General features: G+C 34.0%; 1 protein-coding gene across 2 annotated transcripts in view; it reads right to left on the bottom strand.

Annotated features, from left to right (window-relative positions):
- Nucleotides 1–25,011, bottom strand: part of LOC130901196 (cyclic nucleotide-gated channel rod photoreceptor subunit alpha) — a 386,005-nt gene that overhangs the window by 131,737 nt on the left and 229,257 nt on the right. For both annotated transcript variants that reach the window (XM_057812379.1, XM_057812380.1), the window contains exons 6-8: nt 19,739–19,920; nt 16,346–16,587; nt 14,244–14,643 (exon numbers count right to left, since the gene is read on the bottom strand). In XM_057812379.1, the coding sequence (XP_057668362.1) occupies nt 14,244–14,643; nt 16,346–16,587; nt 19,739–19,920 (824 nt within the window). The remainder of the gene's footprint in view (nt 1–14,243; nt 14,644–16,345; nt 16,588–19,738; nt 19,921–25,011) is intronic.

The raw sequence follows: 25,011 nt of genomic DNA, 5'->3' as shown, positions 1-25,011 counted from the left end.
CAATACGTTTACAGAAAGTACACTAAACTATTCACTATTCACTAACCATACACTAAGCACTTATTACTATATTAAATTTCTAACAAAAACATTAATTTCAATTTTTCATAAAAAGTGCCGTAAATATTATGGAAATTATTTATACGAAATAATTATTCAATATTTCTCGTATTCTTTTTTATGTGAACGTTTATTATTAATTGTTTTTTGAATTTTATTTCCAAAAATGAAATGAAGAGTTGGAAAATTTGGAATTTCTGGTTCCACTGCAGCCATAATCAAGAGAAGGGGGTAGAGTACGTATCTGTTTCTACTTTGAGACCATCATCAAGAGAAGGAGTGTAGAGGTGACATTTCCTCAGTTAATCTAGGAAATAATCTAATTCCGCCCACTTCACGTAACAAATCACCTCTCTTGATGGATTTTAAGACCTCAATCTGTCTACTATTTGGAATTACGAGGGCTGCGGGTTACGTTTTGATATATGGCAATACTTATATGATATCTGGCATTTTTAATGGTGAACGTACCTGGAACGTATTGTCATACGAGTGATATTCGATTTGTTTACAGATACTTGAAACGTTTATCTTGTTCTAAAAATGGAATTAAATCGCGAACATTTTCACGCGATGCTTTTCCATTAATTTCGACGTGGATTAAACCAACGACAATGCCTATCAACTCGTTTCGACTTTTGGAGATGGAGGACCTTCTCGAGCCACCATTTTTCGCTGGTTTTCCGATGACATACCGTAAGGTTGAGGCTTACTTGGGCACTAGTTCCACTCGCATACATTCGATATTACATGAACATTTGGTTGTCAAAAAGACGTGATCACAAACAAAAACGTTTTTGAACAGTCAAAACCTCAAATTGATTGGCAATCCGTCGAACAGTCCATGTTTGACACTTGATGATATCTTTTTATTTCCACAGATAAAAAACATATAGCGAGGTCAACGTTTTTCTGCACCCGAAGAAGCGGAATGGAATAAACACTTCGACAATTGCTTCAAACGCAAGCAAAAGTGTATTGATCTAAATTAAGAATATTTTGGAAAACAATAAAGCCACATCCAAATATAAATATTTGTTTTTATTCGTCTTTGTCAAAATTCCAAATAATTATTCCGCTGAATTTGCTTATTATTGACGAATTCCTGAGTTTTGTGTTTATGAACAATTTCAAAAATCTTCTTTGTCTTCTTTTCACCTGTATTCCAAGTATCTCAAAATTTTTGTTATATAATTTATTTGCTATTCCATGATTTGTTAATGCAGTATTATTTTGAGCATCGTCTTGACTACTACTACTTTTAAAATATTGGGATGTCTGTCCTATGTAAAGGGTATGAAAATCATTACAAAGAATGTCATATATGACTTAATATTATGAATTAATGAACACAAACCTGCATTTCCAAAACAAGTGAGTCAAGGATTTTACATGAGTATCTGAATATGACCAAAAACTATTACCAAGTGGGTGCCTCGAATTCTCAGCGCGTGCAAAAGCAATTTGGAGCAGAATGTTGTGAGCGATTTTTAGAGCTCTGCCACCTGGATCAAGAAAGTGATCCAAAAGAGATTCCATTGAGTGGCAACCACGAAAAGCACCAAATAGTAGTGGCTACTACATTTTGAAACTGCGCCGGTTGTTTTTTGATTGACTTTAACGAAACAAACACAATCGTGAACTCGGCAAAAATATCGAAAAAAGGCGCGGGAAAAAATTAACATTGGAAACGGATATTATTCATGAAACATCCGAATGATGATTGTTTATCCTTCTTTTGAATAAGTTTATCATAGAATAATGATCTTAACTCATGATCTGAGAGTGGAACGAGATTTATTGAAGGTAATAACTCACACAGTTGAATGCTATGTTTTATCTAATTCCTCATATATAATTGACTCCATGATAAAATAGATATACTATCTTTGTCACCTGATATTCCTTATCAGGAGCAAAGTATATGCTGGATAATCAATATATAAATTAATAGAAGTAGATGAGAATGTTTAAAATATTGCAGATAGTGATACAGCCCTGTATCAAGCTCCTATATAATAACTGGAAATATCCCCGTTCTATAAGTGCGTGATTGCGTGTATAATCGGGGAAATTTGTAGAGCAGGGATGTGGTATAATCAGCTATGTTTCTGTGTTGCCCTACTTTATCAAAATACTGAAGTGGGGAGGTTTGAAAATCTGTAATTACTACTCCAATTGCCCTGGGGAAAGTTGAAACTGAAAATGTATTTGGATCAGCTGGATAATGGATTCTACACCGAACAAAACGTTCCAATTTTTATTTATTTATCATCATTTTCATAAACGTTATAGAGATAGGATTATAATCCTTATAAAGTTTAAAAATTAGAACGCATGCCGTGAACTATGTTCAATGGGGGTAGGTTTATTCGAGTAAGGTGGAAAAGTATAGTGACAAATTGCTCTTAGTAGAATTAGTTGTCCTTTATCATTATTTAGCAACATGTTTCGTCCACTGTTAGACATGAGCCTCCCTCAAACTAAACCATTTTCTTCGTTCTCAGGCTTCTTGATTACAGTTGGAATACATCTTTTTCATATCCTCCGTCAATCGCGTGCAGTTGTTCCGCTTCCTTTCAGTACCAGTCGGTTATCATTTTTCTAGCAGAAAGTTTTTTTTTCGATGAATTTAACAATGACATTGCTAAAGCTACTTCTCAACTACTTTAAGAAAAGAATCGGCTTCAATAGGAACTCTAATGGATGAAAGCATGAGTACCACGAGCAAATCTCTATAACCTAACCAAACTTTAGTTTTTTTACACTTGTATAAAACGTCTGAAAATTTGGATGATATTCACAATGCCTCATAAAGCTTTCACAAATTTCTAAACGTCTGACTGGATCATCTCCTGAGAGTTCGTGAGTGAACTAGTTGAGCTTTCTTTGGGTGCAGCTTTTCTTTGAAAACTTCACTACAACGATTGACTAGTACTTTGTTGTACAACAATTTCTATATTAGTTGAGTGAGGGTTGCCATCCAATCATTGCAAAAACACTAACTTTGCATCGTTGCTTATTCCTGGTCTTCCAGGTTTCTTAGCATCTCTTATACTTTCTTTTTTATCAAATTTTGCAGCGATTTTGCTTACCAAGCTTCTAGTAAATTTAAAATGTATTTCGTTCAATAAAGAACATAATTTTGAAATCTATCACCGTGAACTATTTTACGATAATAATAAAATGAAAGTTTTCTGAAATTTGTTCATTACTTTATTATAATATATGAGGTTCATAATAACAATTCCGATAATCGTTATATTTCCCATTTTTTGTCGCAATAACTCAAAATACCTTGAGTTGTTTTAATAAATTAATAAATATTTTGCAGAGTTTCTAGGAAACTATATCCCGGATTCAGGTAGGCCACATCAACTGATTGTTGACCATAACCCAAAACGAGATTTAGATCACAGTTTCCGAACAACGTGGTCATGATCTACGAGAAAATTTGATTTTTTTATGCGTTGATTCTTCCATGATATTTGTTTAGTCATTTAACATTTCCATGTTCTAATCTAAACAGTTTCAAACCGATACGATTTATGGTGTTACAGAATTATAATTATTCAATTAATTGAGAAAATAAATTTGGAATACAAGCGAATTGGAACCCATGAAGTGAGAAACGTTAAATCACGATGACAGCACTGAATGTCACAAGCAGGGCCGCCAGCCACTCAGAACGAAAAACCGACGTTTTCGCAGACAGCCACTACAAAAATAAACCGTAAAGTCTGAATTCTTCAACAATTAGTCCAGTGAATTCGGAAATCCATCAATATGCATGGATTTTTGCGTGAAATTTTGGAATTAAGTCTTCAAAATCTACCATATTTCAATATGTGCAAATTATTGTAAGAGGTTAAAACTACCCTTTATTGTTAAAATTCAATAGAATATATTCAAAGCATTTATAAAGTTGAAAAAAACATTTCTAAGATTAAAATAAGAATCGCATGATGTCTTAAAATCCTATTTATGTTTTTCAACCCTTGACCAATGTATTCCAGCCCTTAAAAACCAACCTGTTATATGTTAAAATTGAAAAAAAAAAACAATTATAGTACTGTATCTTACTTAATTTATATTAAAAGTGTTCTTTTTATTGTATTCATTTAAAATGTTTTTTATCCCCAATTTTCCACCCTTAGAATCATCCTTTATTGCAAAAAAGTTATAAACAAGTCTTAAGCCTTATTTACACTACAAAATGTTTCTGATCCTGATTGAAAAGAATGTGTCGTTTTAGGTATAACTCTCTTAATTTTTGAGCTAGGTAGTCGATTAAAAAACCATTTTGTAAAGAAATTCATAATCTATTATGCTAAAAAGACTTAATCAGTCACACATCTTTCATATCTTCAAGTTATTTTTAATACATAAGGGTGAAAACTACCACTTATTGTCAACATTCTATCAAAAATAAAAGTTGAAGCATTTACAAAGTTGAAAAAAAATTTGTAGGATTAAAATAAAGATCGCATGATATTCAAGGATAATGTTTATGTTTTTAACTCTCAATCAATGTGTTTCATCCCTCAAAAACTAACCCAACATTTACACGATTAAAGAATTTATTTGCAATTGCATCAATCAAATTATTAAGCATCAAATGTTTTAAAAACGAAGTACAACTCGTGCTTTTTTTTCTCAAATCTCAGAAATATGGTTTGAGCATCTTTATGTTTAAAAGGGAAACATTCCAAGGGCTCCAAAAAGGTACCAGTCACACGCTATTGTGAATTTGAAAGGTCATATCTCGGTTAATTCTGAAGTTGAGAAAAAAAAATTAAAAAAAACTTGTTGTTCAGGAGTTTCAACGTATTTTTCATAGTTTTGAGAAAATTAAGAAATGCTTTCTCCATTGTAACCATAATTTGTTTCAGAATCATGCTCTCTAAATCATTCAAACTTCTTGATCCTATCATTTGCATTCAATTGAAGTGATTAGCGAATTTATAATATTTTATCACCTATATATAATTGGGGTGGCAATATCAAGGGTAGAAATAACGTTTTTTTCTATTAACTAGAGACTATATAGTCAATTCTCCATGATGGAAACTATTGCAACTATTCCAGCTCTTGCGATTCACCTCTAAAACTGTACTCTGTACTAAACTATATCATGTCAGTAAAAAAACATTAATCAACAAGAATAATTTTACAAGAAACATAATTATTATTGATGTAATATACGGGATCATAATAATTATGTAACAACGGTAATTCGGCAAAAAGTATTTACTCCAAAATAAATGTATTGAACATCGTTCATTTTGGAGTAGACGCTAATATAGTTTATGCACTTCAAGATGGTATGCGGGATTTTCCCGGGAGTTTTGAGCACGCATACCAAAATATTTTTGAAGATTACATAAAAATAAATGAAATAAAAAAAGTTTCCGGCATCAAGGAGAAATTTTAGCCCTCGTCACACACTTTAAATAGGTACGCCAGATCGTTGCGGCAAAAAAGTGGTTTGCGTGATTTTTTTATAAATTCCAATAAAATTAACTGTCGAATACATTAAAAAATTAGTACCCACGATGACAGTAGAACATTTTATCATTTTTTAATAATTTATTTTACATTGTTTCCACGCATACCGAGCCTAAGTTATTCCTAGACTTATGTTGTATTTATTTAAGTAAAAAAATTTGGTTTCACTTTCAGTGCTACCGGCTATAAATTTGACCGTTTTTCACTTATTCAATTTTCCAAAATCTTTGGTTCACTAAATAAGTTCCACCTTTAATAATACATAACTCGGTTTCTATTAGGTCTAAAACAAAAAAAAAACATTCTTTCCATTTTTTTAAGCAAAATTTATCCTGTTTGCAGTTTTTTCTATAAAATCTTGTTTTGAGTTATTTCAATCATTTCAATATGTCAAAAAGTATTGATTTTTCGAAATATCTCCATAGAATAATTTGTGCATAGAATTCTATCTATCGATTTCTTTTCTTAGTTTCAACAAAAAAATTACTACCTCTTAATTGGGGTGGTATTCACCGGCAGAGTAAAAAGACATATCGGCATGGGATAGACTTTGCTTTCTAAGGTATTTACTATCTACTGTTAAAACTTCAAACAAATCGATGCGTCTTGATGGAAGTCTGAGATAAAAACCTTTGTTCACTGGACTAAATCATATATTTTACATAATTCTTTCATTATCAACAATTCACCCACTCACACGGCTTTTGCACTAATGTTTAATTCTAATTCTAATCTTCTAATCTAAGCTATTTTTATGCTGAAATGACAAAAAATTTGAAAAACTTCAGTAACCTATCAATAACGCTGCTCATGAGAATTGATAGTCGACAGCTATTCACGGGGAATAAATAATTTTTAATGTTCAAAAAACCATATACAAATGAAACTGCTCGAATTTACCCAATGGTCTACTAGGGTAGGAAGGGTACTATCAAGTAACCACGACCTGATTAACCCTATCAGTTTACGAACAATAATAAGCCTGATCTGGGTTAGTTACAGATCATGACCGGTTTAACCCGATCATACTTAAAAGTTCTCTCAGGATAACAAACATATTCGAAATGCCATCTATTCATTTCCTTCGCGTCTCACCAATACTTTACTGGATTTTTAAGGGTTTCATAATGGTTGAGTTGAAAATTTTCCCACAAATATTTTGACCAACCCGCAATTTATTGAATCCACGTACGTGTTTATTAGCTTGGTATCCCTAATCTGTTTCGGAAGGTATACTGGAGGATTGTTGATAATAAAAATAGTATGGCTGATTAGAACGGTTAAATTTTAGTTCTATCTTTACTAATTTCAGCAAATCACACCCGGTCTATCTTTGATATAATAATGAAGATAAGAAAATATATATTTTCGAATTGAAGAGAGTTAGCATGGATAACTTGCTATAATTGTTTTTGAAAGTTATGTACCTTAGTATTCCTAAATAGGGGATGACGAGGGTTTCCTAATTTGCATACAATAGTGAGGGTAATGATTTCAGATAACGATAACTGGATAAATGTTAGTAAATTGATATGAAATTTTGATAAATTATCTTAATTTTAGGTGTCTTCTGATTGAAAATTGATTCTAAAACATGTTAAAAACGTACGTTCCGACTTATCTCAATAATAATTATCCTAAAACAATGATAAATATCAGAGTCAAGAAAAGGATAAACAGATACAATTAAGGAACAAAACATAAACTGAATATTGAAACTTCCTCGTCATATATACAAGAAACTTTCCCATCACCTACAAATTATTTCGATGAATATAATATTATGAGTCAAAAAGGACATTATATGCGATGAGACACTGTTTACATAAGACAGTCATCTCAGTATATACAAAATAGATGCAAAGTTCATCAATACTAGAAAAAAGTAAAACTCCATTAACAAACCATGAAATACCAAAAAAAAACATACTTTCAATGGGTCTGAATACGATGTCGGGTAAATATTTTTAAATTATTGGGAACGCCGTAACAAAAATTTAAAAAAATTCATAGCACTTCTCTTGTACTCATAATAGCGCTGATATAAATTTTCAAAAGTGAAATATTCTTATTTCGCCCTCTTTTCTTCTTGCAACGCGCCAATCGGTTGCTTACGCCACCAGCGCCGATTGAGTTTCGTCTGACAAGTTACAGTAGCATCCACACCACGTTGTATTGTTTTAACATCCTATTGTGTTGTGTAGTATTTTTTGCAGGATGTCGAAGTATCCTTAAGGAAAAAAAATTACAGATCAAATGGTGTGCAACGAAAAGGGGCAGTAAAAGGCATACTATTTCATAATCTTCTTTTAGCTCCATATATTTTTTCAGCGATGTTCAATAAATTCGATAACATTTTTATAATAAGAATCGTCAACTCTTCAAAATAGTCATTAACTGCAGACATCACCTCTTTATTGCTGGAAAATCTTTGACCACCGAGTCTATTTGGTCTGGGAATAGCAAATAACCCGAGGAGGCTAAATCTGGCAAACAGAGTGCATGAGGTAGTAATTCAAACTTTAATTCATTATTTTTGGCCATGGCAATAACAGATTTGTTTTGTTTTGATGAAACAACACTTTCATTTTAGGCAAATGCGGTGGTTTTTGCTTGATTTCTTCGCTCAAACGTTGCAATGAGCTCGCATAATAGTCAGTGAATATTATCCCACGTGCAGCCCAAAAAACCGACGCCATGACCTTGTCTGCAGATAGAACGGTCTTTGCCTTTTTGGAGTCGGTTCTCCCTTGTCAGTCCATTATTTTGATCTTTTATTTCGGGTGTGGAATGATAGATCCACGTTTCATCCATTGTTATGAAACGGCGCATAAATTTGGCTTCATTTCAGTGAAACATTGCGAAACACTCGATGGAAACATCTTCACTACGCTGTTTTTGTTCCATTATGAGCAAACGCGGCACCCATCTTGAACTCAGCTTTCTCATGTCCAAATTTTCAGTTAATATGCGATGTATCGCGATTGTGTACTTTCTACTACGACTACCGCCATCTCTAGGTTACGTTAGATACTTCTGGGACCATCCTCGTACAAGTAATCGGTTTTTCTTGTGGAAATCATTTCTGGTAGAGTAGGTCATTTCATCTTTTGAATAGTGTTTTCAAAACTTGAAACTTACGATAAATGGTAGCTTGACATATTTTTGTAACAATGATGTAGTAGTTTTAAAGTGTCTGTACGGTTTTTTAGAACTAATAATTTTCAAACTTCACGTTTAAAATCGGTTTGATTTTCTTGAAGAAATCCCCAAAATGTGGTACAGACAAATCCTTTTATAAAACTACATTTTTTGTGTAAGTTGGTTGACACCTTTAGCTACTTATAAGGCTTAAACTGAATTGAATTGATAAAATTTAGGGGTATTATATTTTTTGGAAAACAATAGTATTTCCCTGTCTCATTTTAAATATTTTGTGTATGAAAATCAGACACTTTCTTGCTTAAACATCTTAACTCCAACAAATTCGAAATCTAATTTGCTCCAAATTAAACGTAATATATTAATATAAACCTTAAAACTTGGTATCTCGAAATTAAGAGGTTCCGTGCACACAAAATATCTTGTTTTTGTCTCATGAATATGTCATTCTATCGATAGGTCTGTTCATATGGTTTATGCCGCGCATTTTAATAGCTAGCCATTACAAGCGAATCTATTTGGGGCAAGTTTTTGGAACTAGGAAACCCCCATTTTCATCAACCAATAATTTGTTTGTCGTCAAAATATAGACAAGATACTCTAGCCAGTAACATTTTGTCAAATAGGCCAGCCGCACTCCTACACAATCGGCGCTGATGACGTAGTACCTATTTGGAACGGATCTTGGGTGTTATAAAATAAATCCTGACTTCTGAACTTTGTACGTCTGTTAATACTAATTCTATCGACTTGAAATACCACCACCATTTTTGTTGTAAAATTGAGTTGTATTAATGTATAAAAAGAAGATACTTTTTTCAAAATTTCAAAGCGTATTATAAAATTCTTGAAACGGAATCAAATACAACAAAAATAAAATTTTTAGAAATGGTTTACATAGATGGGAAGAAAAGTTAATACATATTTTTCAAATGTAATTACCGAGGAGATATTGTTTTTTGTTTGGTTAAAATATATTATGATTCTAATATTCATGTTGTAAGTAATTTATTAATCAACACAAATATGCAAGTTGCCAATGTCAAGTCATATTATGATGAAGACCCTTATATCTCGAAACGTTACATGTCAACCTAACCTAATCTAACCAAAATATGATTTTAAATCAAAAGAGACCTAAAATCAAGACATTTTAGCAACATCAATATCAAACAAGGAGACATCCTCAGCCCAATATTTCAGCTTTCAGCTTTTAACATGGAAATAGAGAACTGAGAAGATGTAAGCTCGCAATATACGATCAGAGTGTAGAACAAGTGATGTCATTCAAACATCTAAGAACGAACATAACAAGTAATAGAAATCTAAAGAATGGAGTGAATGCTCAAACAACAAAGGCGTCATTAATATAATGGTATCTCAGAGATGAAGTTTCGCAGAATAAATATATTACTACCGGAATCAAAGTCAGCTAGAGACCAGAGCGGCTTTTAAGAACTACAAAAATGTGAACGAATGGTATAAGGGAGATACGTGACATCCAGGATGTAGTGAGATGGGCGATAAATCGGCGAAGGGAATGGAGACACCACGTGGACAGAATATCAGGTTGGTAAAGATTGCAAAGGAAGGAAAACCGAATACATCCCGACCACCAGGACGACCACCTACAAGATGGTATGAAACCTGGTCTTCACCATCCCAGCTGCAGCTAGGCGACCATTGATGCAAACATCCTAGCCTACGATGAAGAAGATAAAGAAGAATTTGGCAACATAATAATTTAATTATTAATGAGTCTAAGAAATAAAAATCTAAAGAATTTTCTGTTTAGAGAATTTTTTAAATGTTTCTGACCATGCATTTTCTATCAAACTGAACGTTCGGTAGTTTATACGAAGCTGCTTAATATTTTTATCTAGTTATCTCATTTGAGTTAAAAGATATAGAGGATTGAAAGATTAAAAAACATAGAGAGAATTGCTTCAATATACAAATTTTTTCACGCAATTCGAATTTTTGGTGAATTCGGTATACATCTCCTCCAAAATCCATTTTATTGAAAGTTTGCTGGAAGATGAGAAATTTATCGTTATCTCCTTCTTATATGGTATGTCTTAGAGCTTAGTTTGAAAGTCATGTAGAAACATAGCGGCATTTCTTGAAGTAACTTTATTTTGTGGAATTGTTCGAAACCTACTCCTTTTTGAGCAACCAACTTTTTCGCACCAATTTGATGGAAATTATGATGAAGTGATAGATAGTTTATTATAGAATTACAAACACTGTTGAAAGAGAAAATGTTAAACATAAAATATACAAGGAAAGTCAAAAATTAGTGATTTGAACGGTTTGTCATCTCATTTAGCTTAAGGCTTGTTTCACACTTACCCGACTGTCGTCTAAACGATGTCGTGTACACGACACTAGGGACGAAGAGTATACGAGAGACTACACTTGACCGACAAATGTCGGGGTCGGTAAAACGACACCCGACTGTTGTGTTATTGGTGAGGGAAAGCCGACACCTCTTCTTCAAACGCCTATACAGGATCATTAATGCTAGTAGCTTATTTCGATCCATCACTCAACGCGAACCTGTGTCGAATGAAGGTCTGATGTCGGTTCCTCGACAGTCGGTTAAATGTGAAAAGATCCAACTTCCGTTTCGGCGTCGGTCATAAATCGGTTGGATGTCGTTTAAACGACACTCGGGCAAGTGTGAAACAAGCCTAAAAAATACAGGGAGTTGAAATATCAAAAATATTGATAAAGTTACTTCAACATTTGAATGTTGCGACTACAAATTGTACAGTCGCAGTCGTTTCCACCAACCCAACAGCGCATTGTTCCAGCGAATCATTTTGTTTCTTTATTTCTCTAACTCCCAAATTTTGAACTTTGGCCTTTTTTATGTTAAAAGCGAGCTTAAGAAGGTAAACCCTTTTCCTCTCGAATAATTCAAGTCGTGCTTGCGTGAGGAGATGCCCGTTGCTATAGATTTTGAACTTCTGTAGGTTATAGTGTTCCGGAAAGATATGACTTGGTAGCTGATTCCACAGGCTTGCACTTCTCCAAAGAAATGAGTACGAATAAATTGAAGTTTGGGCGTCTGCAAGTGAACTCGGTGTTAATGCCTGTAGAGTATGTTTGCTCTAGACGGGATTATGTTGAACAGCTCAAAAGAGCAAGTCTCCGTTTCTGGGCAACTCTGGATCGCCTAGAGAAATCGAACTTCTCTCTTCTGTATTGAGTCGAGCATCTTCAGAGTATGCTTGGGAGCCGAGCTACCAATAGTCCAAAAATAGACGAATTTGGGCATTGTACAGAATTAGAAGTTGCTGCGGAGTATATAGCTTTTTGTGCTCCAAGTTTTTGGCTAAATCATCCACGTGACTCTACCAGGACACATTGCTTTAAACCTCAATGCCCCACAAGCCAATATTTGGTGATAGTAATATTTTACGTCCAGGATCAAACCCTGAGCTACAGTACCAGCCTTTTTAGTAACAGTAGTCTTATTCTTTACCGAATTAAACTTGATCAGATTGCTTCTACTCCACTCCAGAATGTTTCCATATCGGTATTCATAATGATGATCTGTTTCTGCCTACGATTTTGGATGTTAGCCGAGTTTATTACGGCGGTTGATTTGAATGCTATCGTCGGCAAGCTATAGATTCGATTTGCAGTTCTGTCGAGTAGATCGTTGATTTATGGGAGTACGAAATTTGACCTTAAATCTTTCTGAGGTCTGTCTATCGATAGCGACCTGGACTATATGGGCTATAACCATATGGGCTCTACTGGGGATATCAAAGCTTTTTTTGTATGAATCTTTAATAAACAAAGAGAAGATTGAAAACCAAAATGATTCATGATATTTCTCGTCGTGATAGTTGGTGAATGACACACTTAGACAAGGATTTCCAGAGCAGATATTACTGTAACCCCAGCTCTGCAGGGGTTGCGGTACCCCATACTAGGTGTATCCCTAAAACTAAATCATATTCCATATAAAAATTTCCATATACTCCCATTAAAATCCCAACGGTTTTCTATCTATACTTTCTTGAAGTTCAATTGGTAGTTGAATAAGTTAATAAAATGGCAATTTTCTGTTAAATCTCGATACTATTTACGGAAAAAGTGAATAAAATATGTTTGGGTAAAAGAATACCATTCATTGACCATATTTTATTATTTTCTATAGTTTGTAGTAGCTTAAACCATATTCTTTTGAATGAGCTGGCGAAGAAGAAAAAAAAAGAATATAACCAAAGAAAATTTATGAAAATCTGTACTAATATAACGTCATCAAACTAGAAAGTAGAAATTCTAAGATATATAAAAGTCTGTGACAATATAACGTCAGTAGACCAGAAATTGAAAATTGATCCAGATATTTCAGCAGATGACCACAACTTATCAAGCTCCTATGATGATATAAAAAAGAATAGGAGTTCATAAAAGAAGAACCAACAAAGTGATGTCAAGTAATAAATTTTATGGAAGCAGAAAAGTAGCTAATTTATTCGTGTAGATAAAAAGTTTCATAAGAGGATAATGGAAATGTACTATATGGGAGATTAAAAGTAAATCAATCAAAATCAGTTGAGAAGCTACTCGACTTGAACGGTATGGCAATAGATGTATAAGAAAAAACTATGAGAGTTGATCTTCAATGACCTTTTGACGAACTATTGAATGACTTTTTCATTTACTTACCTTTTTCCACCAATTACAGTTGATGAATTCATCTGTTAAAAATATTTGACACGATTTTCAATAAATACAATAACTGTCGAAGGTATGAGCGATGTTTCTTAAGCAACTGCAGAGTTTTAATCACGATTATCGAATTTAGTCGTTCCACTCAATAAGTCCCGGGTTCAAATCTAAATCTTTAAACGTTTCTCAAAATTTCCATAACATAACTTTTCTTCGCGTTCAATGCCGGTAATTATTCATTTATCAAAACCAAATCTTTTCACGTAAATCATGATTTTGAGGTGCGCAAAAAGCTAGCATTATCTGGGGGTTAGATCAGGTACATTAGCCCAACTTTCTCAATTATATTTTTTTTAGATCATCTAATTTCTTCTGTATTTGATGACATTAGTCTCATATTCAATCTATCCAATATTCATCATGGATAATTTCCACCTTATTTAGGTGCGTATATTATATCCGAGTTTGTAGGCGCTATGGAAGGCCTTAATCAGCTGCTGTCCATTTAACAATTGTCATATGGCATCGTGAAAAACTTATTTATTATTCTTAAACAACTCAGAACAGCACAACAGGTTTGTATAATCGATTTTTAGTTGGTTTGATCAGCTGAGAGCAATCACAACACCCATTATAAGCAAAGCTTTATCATGGACACATTTTTTGCCAAATAAAACTATGTCATTCTTCCAAAAATTCAATATGCCGGTTTAGAATGCTGTAATTTCAGCATGTAGTTCTAAGAAAGTATTTACCAGACTCGGAACTTATTGAGTGGTGTAGTAGAGAAGCAAAACAAAAAATAAGTTGACGAAACTTACCCTGAAATTCTTTTCTTGCAGCCGATACTGATGTGACAATGTTAGCTACATGACCCAATACTGTAGCGAACAGTAACAATCCAAAAAGCAGCTGAAAAATCACAAAAAGATATTCCCCCTTATTTCTAGGTCTCGGTAAATCCCCGATAGTCGTTAACGCCAACGTACACCAATAGTAACTTTGTAAATAAGCTTTCACATAATCTGTACTTTCAGAATCACTGTACACCCAGTTTTTAGAACCAAAACCGTCATTTTTTAGTATTATGTGAAACAAACAGCCGTTCCAGTGGAATATCACTAGGAGGTAGTGGATGAGACTGCTCGATCTGAAGAGGTTGGGATAATTGGTGTGACGTTCTGTACGGTCCATGAACGCCCAGAATCTGTAGATCTTCACCTTGGAACATAAAAGTACAAGCTGTTAGTCGAATAAATTTTGAATGAGTTAGTAGTATTAGTTTTTCTACGACCGTATATACAAAAAAGTATACCAACCTATTTTTCTAAAATTATTTTATTCCAACAAACATAATAATATACAAAACTTTAACCAAAATTACTGATTATTATAAATATTAATATTGCAAATATAATTTGTTGCATTCTGTAGATTAGTAGGAATTGCGGGTCCAGTGGAATTATTTGGTTTCAACTGGAAGGTAGATGACGTCGATGAGGATGGCGTCGATTGCAGGTCGCATAAAGATGACGGTGACGGCAACGGTTTTAAGTCATTTGTAGTACAGAGATTTTTATTTAATATTTTTTTCTTCTGATTCTCGGAGTCCTCCAAATAACTCTCAGCCACAGTAGTAGACTTCCAGCCACCGAGGCGCTTTATGTTGGTTATTTCTTCGCCGGAGTCTGCTAGGAACGTTGCCGAAGAACGCCCGAAACTGTGTCCTGTATAACGTTCCGGATTAGGTAGGCGTAAATATGCAACAAACTCTGCTGGCATCTTACCAAAAGGGTTTACGCCAACGCATTGAATTGAGCATTTTCCATTCTTATAATGAATAAAAAATCGGCGGTGTGGAGTGGTAAGTGGTCGTAAATCTGCGTACTTTCTGTACAACGTCAAATAGGTTCCATCATTTATTTCTTCAGATAAAACAAATGATCTTGACGAATGATTTTTGGAATCAGAAATTTTCACAACAATTAGGTTGCCTTTATCTTGAATGTCGTCGACAGTGATATTTACAAGCTCGGATCTGCGGAGAGCGCCTGCCAGTGCAAAAATGGTACTCACTTTAATCATCAGGTATACCGGGTATATCGGGAGCTAGAATAACTGTGGATATATCTTCTTTGGTTAAAACTTGCGCTTTCTGTGCTCGAAAACAAATATTTTTTTGTTTAAGAAACGACGTTAGCTTATGGAAGTATCCTATATCCAAATTTTTGGCCCCTTTCTCCTTACACCATGTGACAAAATGGTGGTATTGCTTCTCATACCTTAATCTGGATTTGGCAGGTAACAACTCGGAATTAGCTTCATTTGCAGCCTTCAAAATGGCTTCGGGAAGTTCTTCGTCGGATGAATCCATTAATATTATTGTATCGGATTCGGTTTAATGTGGTTTAATTTAGAAGAAGATTGTACTTATTCTGTCACTTTGACGTTTTAGTAACAATTACACGCCTGGGTTGTCATAGCAACTGATATCAAACCCGGGTGGTTTGATAGTTGTTTTGTGACACTCCTTTGAAGAATGTACATGGTTATATAAAAAATATCTTTATTATTTTATATTTTCCAAAAATTAAAAATGCTACAAAAAGCTAGAAAAGGTTTAAATTTTATTTGATGGACTATTTCGTAAATATTTCTTTACCTGTAGTTACAATAATTATAACCTCCGAAGGAAAAAAGGTCAAAATTTGCATAATTTTACTTTCAAAACTAAAATGCGTGCAGGAAAGTAGGTTAAAACGCACGGTCGTAGAAAAAACAATTTTACGTATAATCTACGCGTATTCATCGATCTAAAAGTGGTCTATCTATTGAAACATAAAATACTGCTTCTGTCAACAGGCTTTTGTCTTTAGATTCTTTTCCATAAAGAGGCATAATCATAGTGAAAAACTTGACTTACCAAACGAAACGAACGTAAAATCGAATTGAATCCTACGGAGAGGTAGAGAAAATCTAGTGGTAAGAGGCACAGACAGTCAATGTAGAAGGTGGTAGAATTCATATAGTGATGTCGTAGTTTGGTCGAATCGGTTTGAAGTACACCATCTTCCAGATAACCAGTCCGGAAATGGAACATGATATCTACCAGATATAAAAAATCCGCGAAGTAGTCCAAACAGAACCATACCAAAATTGTATTACCTAAAAAGCGTTTAAGCATATAACTTCGTAGCTATCTCTTCAAGATTGATTATTTTTTTCATATGTCATCAGCAGGTCCGTTCACCACTAATAGGAAATGGAATTTATTGGATTATGAATATGGTTTTAGAAAATGACATGCTTCTAAATCCTACAATCACAAAATTTTATTATTGTTTTTAACTTTTTATAATCCGAGAAAGTTGCCAATATTTTAATTTTACATAAATCTCTGGAAAAATTCGTGAAAATCTAATTTCCAATAATTTGTACCGGGTGGGCAACTAACAAAAGGTGTCGGCCATATCTCAGAAACGGATTAAATCACAGCTTCAGGGAAAAAATGAAGTCAAAGTTAATATATTTGGTCACCAAGATCTCCAGAACCTCACTTGGTCAGATTTCTATTTGTGCCGCCGAAAAAAAGGTCTAATTGGATGCCACTAATTTGTTAATTGGTAGATTTGTAACATGGTTTATTTTTTGATTTGTTCTCATTGTTAGTAATATTAGCTTCACATTAAGATAACGTCATCTAGCGGCAATAATAAAATTATTGTTAGAGCAAATTATTGTGAGTAGGGTAATGTGAGAACTTTCTATCCAGACTAAATTTTTGATTTTAGTTTTGGCGGAATAGCCGTTTACATTTTTCTTTAGATATCTCATGACCGAAAAAAGATATCGAGATGTATTTTTCGCTATTTCAATGTTGAATAATTTGATTAACACATATAAAGTGCCACATAATTGGAGTAAGTTTTAAGAAAACTCCTTTTTCAATTGCATAGTTTCAAATACACTCTAGTGGTGGACCTAAAACCGCAAAAATAATGTATAGGTGTTTCTTGGGGGCACTTTTGTTTTTATTTCTATTCCCTTGAAGCTGTAATATAATTCGAGATATGACCGACGACCCTTCTTAATTGCCCACCCGGAATGCTAAAGTAATTAACTTGTATCATGCAGGTATAGAATATAAAATTGAAGAATACATCTGTAATTGACAATATCAAATATGAAATGACATTGGCAGCATTATGAAGCCCTCAGAAACATGTGCTTAAGCAAAATCGCTACGTTTCTGAAAAGTCAAGAAAAAACCGAAACAGTGGATGTCCAGAAGGTTTTAAATCAGTTCTGTAATGCCGGACTTGTTAGGAAGCTTCTGATTATCCGACTACTATATCTATCAATAACATTGATACATTCATATATCAGCAATCGCTTCATTAGCGACAAAGTCAGTTATTGTCTATCCGAAATTTCCACCTTCCTTACCGACGTTTCACGAGACTCCATTCTAGTCCCACTTCTTTATGATACCCCAGTCCTTCGTGACTGTACGGTGAAGGTCCAATTGTATACAAAAGAAAACGCACCAATAGCTTCTGCTCAAAATATGTGTTCTCTTAACTTGCAATCCCAAAATCTTCTGAATCAATTTTGAAATCGACTGCAGGAAATGGAGAGTGACTTTTAATTCCTGAAATACTCAAGCCATTATCTTCAAACATCCGCATTCCTTGTGAAAACGATATCAACCACAAAACTTTAATTGAGTGAGAGGTTTGAGATTCGCAAAGAAGCACTTTATCTGGAACTGGAATAACTCACGCTCTCAGTTGGTCGGCCAATCTGAATGATACTCTTAACAGAGTACGAAGTCTGTCTCATCGAGGTACTCGAAATAGAATAAGGATGAATCCAATATAGAGCAAATATCTATAACACCTTACCCGACTACTTCTTTAAGCAACCTTTCACCTGCGAGCAGGTACTACCAATACAAGTGCCGATTCAACCTCAGTAATACCATGTATGTCAATTATTAAGGTTATTACTGTTCTAATTTCACGATGACACTGCTTTCACCATGACACTAACAACAGTCTCCAACGTTTATTAAGACGTTTTATAGTCTTTCAAGTCTGGAGCGGCCTTTGCAACTGGAACCTCTGGTGTTGGAGTCTGATTCAGGCTGGAATTCTAGTTCCGGGCTATCTAAATGACATCCAAGCCCGCTATACCATCAAATCTAATACCTCCAACTACCAAACAAGCTCTTCTTACCCCCTGGCTTGCCAATAGACGGCTCCTTGCCTCAAAGCCCAAGAGGAAACTTCCTTATTCGCCCCTTCGGCTGTTAGCAACAGCATATGAAGACATCTCTGCGAATTATCTCAATTTCTTAGATAATTCTTCCATAGCCATCAGATGAAACCCTACTTCTCACACCTCTTCGATCGTCGCAGGTTTTCTGCGGTTTTCCTGTAACTTGGTGAACCAGCTCTCCAGTCACATTATCGACGACAGAGAATAATGCAGCGCAAGATTTACCTGCTTTCCTCATAAATGATGCCCAAAAAAAAGAAAAATGAAAAAATGAAAAAATTTTCTAGTTATAGAAATAACCGTTTGTTAATTTAGGATGAAGCTTTTCTTTTTCTCTTGTTTCTCCAACATCGTTTGATCGTTCGTTTTTTATTATTTTTACGGTCTAAAGTGAAATAATCACAAACAAATAACCACAACCCATCTCTCTCTTTCTAAAGCTAACGACTACTAAGGAAAAGAACAACTCACGAACTGGCCTACCGATCCACAAATCCTTCCTGATTTGATAGAATATTTTATTCTAAGAAACTTATCATTATACTTTATGCAAATTGAGAAGGACTGAACATGCAAATCAATTATTCATCAATTATTCTAACGGTTAATTAACAAAAAGAAAAAATAACCCTACTATTAGACAGATTTCCAAAGGGAACAAACATCCAAAGGAAATTAGAAACTCAATCTGTGAAAAGAGAAAACTTAAACGAAAATGGCATCTATTTAGAGCCGATATTGACAAGAAACAAGGTGAGTAGTGTAAGTTAATTAGTATACAAAATGTATCAGGAATGAAGGATGCTGTAAAGTAAAACCTAAGCCTAAGTTAGCTTTTTGATTCTAACATCAGATTTTGGATGTATACGATGCAGCGTAAGGGATAGTGTTAGTGACAATAAAATATAAATTAGTAATAACTTGAACTATTATAAAAAATTGTTCACGTCACAATCTAATAAATTTCATTATCCGTTTATGGTAAACAATTTAGTAATATAAAAAATGTTTTTGTTATGAAAATACGTGTACTTACCGTCTATTTCACGAAAGGCAAATCGGTAAATGATGACCCAAAAGTTGTAAAGGAACGCTAACGAAACAACCATGGACCAATAGTAGCACAGCCTTCCAGCAGGGTCAAAAACGAAAGACCAATTCGACGATCCGGCTCTTAGACGCGAACTGTAAGAATCCACTCGTCGAAATCCGTAACGGCTGCAATAGAGAAGCGATTTCAACGAATTTAATGACAAAAAATTAGTAAGAAAATTTCACTGAACGAAATATATTGTTATGATTTACTTTAGTCTGGCAAAGTTGGCGTAATACCGAATTTTTTGAGTCGCCAACGAGTAATATTGCAAATCAAATGCATCACTTTATATTTACAATTTTTTTAAGTAGATAATATGATATTGCTGAATTCACTGATATTATGTTTAGTGGGTCTCTGACTTCAAATAATTCCAAAGAATAAAGTACAGTGGAGATAAATCCGGTTATCCAGTCAACCACTCAATGTAACCTCTTCGGTTCCAATATAGGGTTCAAGTATTATCTAACCCTGCAGCATAATGAGGTGGAGTACCATCGTGCCGAAACCATTATATAAGCTAATAGAACTTCATGTTTTACATTGACAAGATATCACGCTTTGATTCTAAGTATATAGGAATGTGTGTTATATTAAAATTATTTGTGTAAGGTTTTAAGAACAAAAATTAAAGTTTTCCCTCCTTATATCCAATGTTACTGAAGTTTGTTTGAAAATATGAGGCTGAAGTAGTGATGACTCAAGCATTAATGCAAACGGCGTAGATACCGCTATCTATCAAAAAATTTTAATACCATCTTAAACATAGAAAAAGCAGAAACTCTATGAATTAATAACTATCTATGACTACAAATACGTCAAAAAAGTTACAAGACGATTTTGTAGAAAACTAGCTGACCCGGCAGACTTCGTACTGACTCAATCGATAAATACAAGACGTTTGTATAAAATGAACGGGCAGTTTTTGATTCAAACCAAATAAAAAAATGCCCGGTTTCAATTACAAATAATGTTGTTCACTTACAAAACAGAGTTTTCCTGAATTACTGGCTATTTATAAGGCTTCAATTTGATATTGACAGGCACACACAGTTATGATACAGTCTGTTAATCAATTTAAAGCTTTCTGATAAATCATATTTTTTGTTTTGTTTTGTGGTGCGTAAATAAATAAAGACGACGGTTTATCGACGCGCGAACACGCGACGTATAATTGTCCATACGCGAAACAGGGAGAATCCAAGTTGATTCCGCAAACTCCCAATGACTGGCCTTGCGATTTATTTATGGTCATCGCAAAGGCCAGACGTACTAAAGCCCAGCAATGTTACGTAGCCTGATGATCTGATCTGATTCTACTTTTAACTGCAAATTGTGAGGTGGTAATCCAGGCAATTCCAGTGGATTTGAAGGAAACCAACTGTCCCGGAAGAAAATTTTGAATAAGATCCTCGAAATCTTTATTTTTCGCCGCCAATTATGATTATTGCCACTCACTCAAAAGATCAACGAAGTAAAGAAAGATAGAAGGATACACTCTTTGTCTAGGGTATTGATCGATATATTAGTAGGTTTTCAAATGTCAAAGATTATAGTTGCGTTCACAAATTAAAGTTGTGACAAAACATCAAGAAAAACGGTTGGAGTTTATGATGATTATGGATACGAGTTCGGTCCCGTGCGTTGGCCTACCGTGGAACCGTCTTGCTGCGAGGTTCCATATCACCTTAAACGGTATTTAGATATCGTCTTCGGCCGCCATTCAACGGTTAGCTCAGAACTGCCACGGACTTGGGGAATCCTACTGCCTAATTAAAACAAAGCACTGTGATGGCCCCAATGGGTGTTGACTTAATGTGATTTCTGCCCAGTGCTCTGAATGTCATAGTGAAGAAATTCAAGCAAGTGCAGGTAAACGGAGGGAGTAACTATGATTCTCTTCCCCTCGTTAACACGCTAAAATTTCCTTTGGCGTGGCTAACGTACAGAGAGCCCTAGATAGGAGTCTTAGTCTTGATCCTACACGGCAATCTCTTGTCTATTCTAAGAGATTGGGATCATCCGAAGACTACCTGTCTGACTCCTTCTCCGGATCATGCCCACCTCCAGATTCCTAGATGTTTCAGTTTTTAGGGATAGTACATCCTCCGAATTTTCTAATTAATTTGTAGGCAAGCTATTTTACTGTCTGCCCAACTATCCCAAAACTATTTGAACTGACCTAGTCTTTGTGTCTAAGCTATGGTTCTGTATATCTTTGGTAAAACCTTCGCCACTGAAACTGGGCTCCAGACCCATTTGAGAAAAATTCGCTAACCTAACCTAACCCTCTCTGGACTTCCACAAATAATTTAAGATCAAAAGTAGCCAAATCGGTCCAGCCGTCCCCGAGTTTTAGCGAGACTAACGAAAGGCACCCTACATTCATGGTTTGGACCCTTCACTCATAAATTTCACTTTCGAAAAAGTGATATTTGGGGTAGTTTTCAATTGTTCTCTACCCCATATGAAACTCGACACTTTTCAACTATAAATCTTTTTAATGTATGTTTAAATCAACTTATATTGAAAAGAGCAAGCTTGCCTTTTGGGCAATTTCAGTTCTCATTTTATCGGAATATTAATATGAATAAGGACAGTCAAATATAGCGGGCTAACTGAAGTATTTCCATAATAATCAATCTCAAAGAAGATTAATATTAGATTAGTGACAATTATATAATGTACCAATTTCAACAGTCTAGTTCTACAGGTAAATTAATTAGATTATTAGGTGGGCTGACTCATAGACGGTAGTAATAGGATCAAATTTATTTGATTTTCAGTTATATCTAATCTTCAAAAGAAGCTTGTATAAATTTCAAAGTTGTCGTATTATTAGTTTGTGAGTAAAAGCATTTTGAGTGAAGCAACTTTTGTTAGCTTAAAAAAATATGTGATAAGATATGTCGAGTGTTTATAAAGCATTGCTTTTTGACAAAAATTCTATTGAAACCAAAGATAAACATTCTTAAGATTTTGCCACAGAAATATTAACTATCGAAAAGTGGTCTGCCAGAAAAATCCACAAAATAATTTTGGATTATCATGAAGTGGATCTGATTTATATAGTTCAGATACTGAAGAAGGGATTAAGGGAAGATGTTGGAAATGTCGTGATTGAATGTCGGTATGTTGGGATGCGCATAATATAATATTCATCAAATAACTTAAAAAGTTTAGGCCGTAAACAGCAATTATAACGTAACGTTACTGAAGCATTTTAAGGAGGAAATCGCGAAAAACTGCCCCATTTTCAAAAGAATAAGGTGGTAACTGAGATCCGAATTTCTTCCATTTCCAACGTTTTTCCCGGATCTGTCCCTTGGGGACTTTTTTCTGTTCTCATACCTCAAGAGAAGCTCGCTGAATAGTAAAGCTAAATAGAAAACGGAAGCCTGATTTGGGGTTTAAGACTTCTCATAATGTAAATATGTTATGGAAAATTATACGACCGCAATTATCGTTTTATCGCTCCCTATTATAATGAAATATACAATCAAAATTTTTCGTTATCCTAAGAACTTTTTAGCCCTTCTGGTATTCAATTATATTGGTAATTCAATTAAATTTGCTTTCAATTTTTTAAGTTCAATTTAATTTGCTTTATACATCCAGAATAAAATTAATTGACTACATTTCAATTTAATTCGATTTTCCACACAATTAATTATTGTCGACTTGTTTCTAATTAAAATTTTAGTGGTATGAATACTTTCTAAATATCCATCCAGTTTATTATAATACCACGTGGATAGCCAATAAAAAGTGACGTTACCCCAATAAAAAAATTAATGCTTTCATAATTAGATCGTGTCATTTTGTGGTTGTACAAGCTACAGCCTGGTTATTTATTTGAAGTTTCAGGAGCATTAACTGAACTTTATAGAGTTCGACAGAAACTAATTGCTTCTTGTTATTTGTGAATAACTCATTTTCGGAAACTATTATTTCTGCTTGTTATAATAAAATGTGACTGATAGATATTGGAATTGTAAAAAATGCAATGAAAAGTCGTTAATATATTGAAGAAAACATATCCACACCTGGTGTAGGTTTGATGACTTTATTTGAAAAGATAAGATAACGATTTTCCCTTACGTGGTAATAAAAAATAGTATAGTATAACCAAATTTGAAATTATTGAATTCCTAGAAAATCATTTCGTAAGAACTAACACAAAGCAGAGGCGAATTTGTATAGGGGAGCTCAAAATAAGACGATTACGGGTAATTTATCTCTATACCAAGCTGCAAGCCTGGGGAGTTCTATGACTTCAAATTAGCGTCAAATATTTCGGAAAAATTTCATTTCTTGTAATCCTTTGACATGAAAATATTAAATGTAGTACACTGTCTGAGACGGTTAAGGGCATTAAGTGATGGTAAATAGAAGGCGATCGAACCACTTTTGGCAGGTAATTAAAAATGACCTAACCTTAAAATGTTACAGAAGATTTATGCTTCTTGAATGTCTCTATACTCTATTATATATCTTAATGTAAATGCGGACTGTTCTGGGATTTGAAAAATTCTGGAGTGAGTAGATGGTGTGACATTTTCTCATACAACCCCTCGTTTCTGAGATTTTTGAAGTTGCAAAATCAGAACATATATTTGAGTATATTCTCTAAATTAAACCTCATGAATTTGTAATGGATCATTACGTGTGTCCCACGTACTATATTAGAAATTTTTCTCTAAAGTTGTTGTTTGTATAGTTCCTTCTTGACATTCGTCACTTTTTTCTAGTAGGACTAATGGTAAAGGTAAATTCTACCATATTGAAACCTCAAATACGATGTGTTAATTATCGATAACAGATTTTTGAAAGATTGACAGCAAACTGACATCAACAATTTAAGTTGCTTACAATTTTTGATTGAATATTACGTACTAGCTTATTTGACAGTAGCCTATTACATGAAAAATAATCTTTTTCAAATTTTTCCTTATGTCAGGAATACGATCTTCGATAATATGTATCACAAATGTTTATTTACTTATTAATTAGTTTTACAAGAAATTTTTTATTGTGTTGTGAGTATTTTCAATAAATAATTATGATTTATGATATTTTTCTTTAGAATGTCTCTTTATGGCGAACGGTTTTCTTGGCATATACAACGATCTAAACATCTACATATCGCCTAAACCATAAATTTTGTCGAGTCGAGTACCTTTTTGTTGAAAAATCAAATGAAAAATTATTTT

This window comes from Diorhabda carinulata, chromosome X (assembly GCF_026250575.1).
Source record: "Diorhabda carinulata isolate Delta chromosome X, icDioCari1.1, whole genome shotgun sequence".
Classification (NCBI taxonomy): Eukaryota; Metazoa; Arthropoda; class Insecta; order Coleoptera; family Chrysomelidae; genus Diorhabda; species Diorhabda carinulata.
Note: the sequence above shows the minus strand (reverse complement) of the source record. Positions and strands in the feature narration are given on the sequence as shown.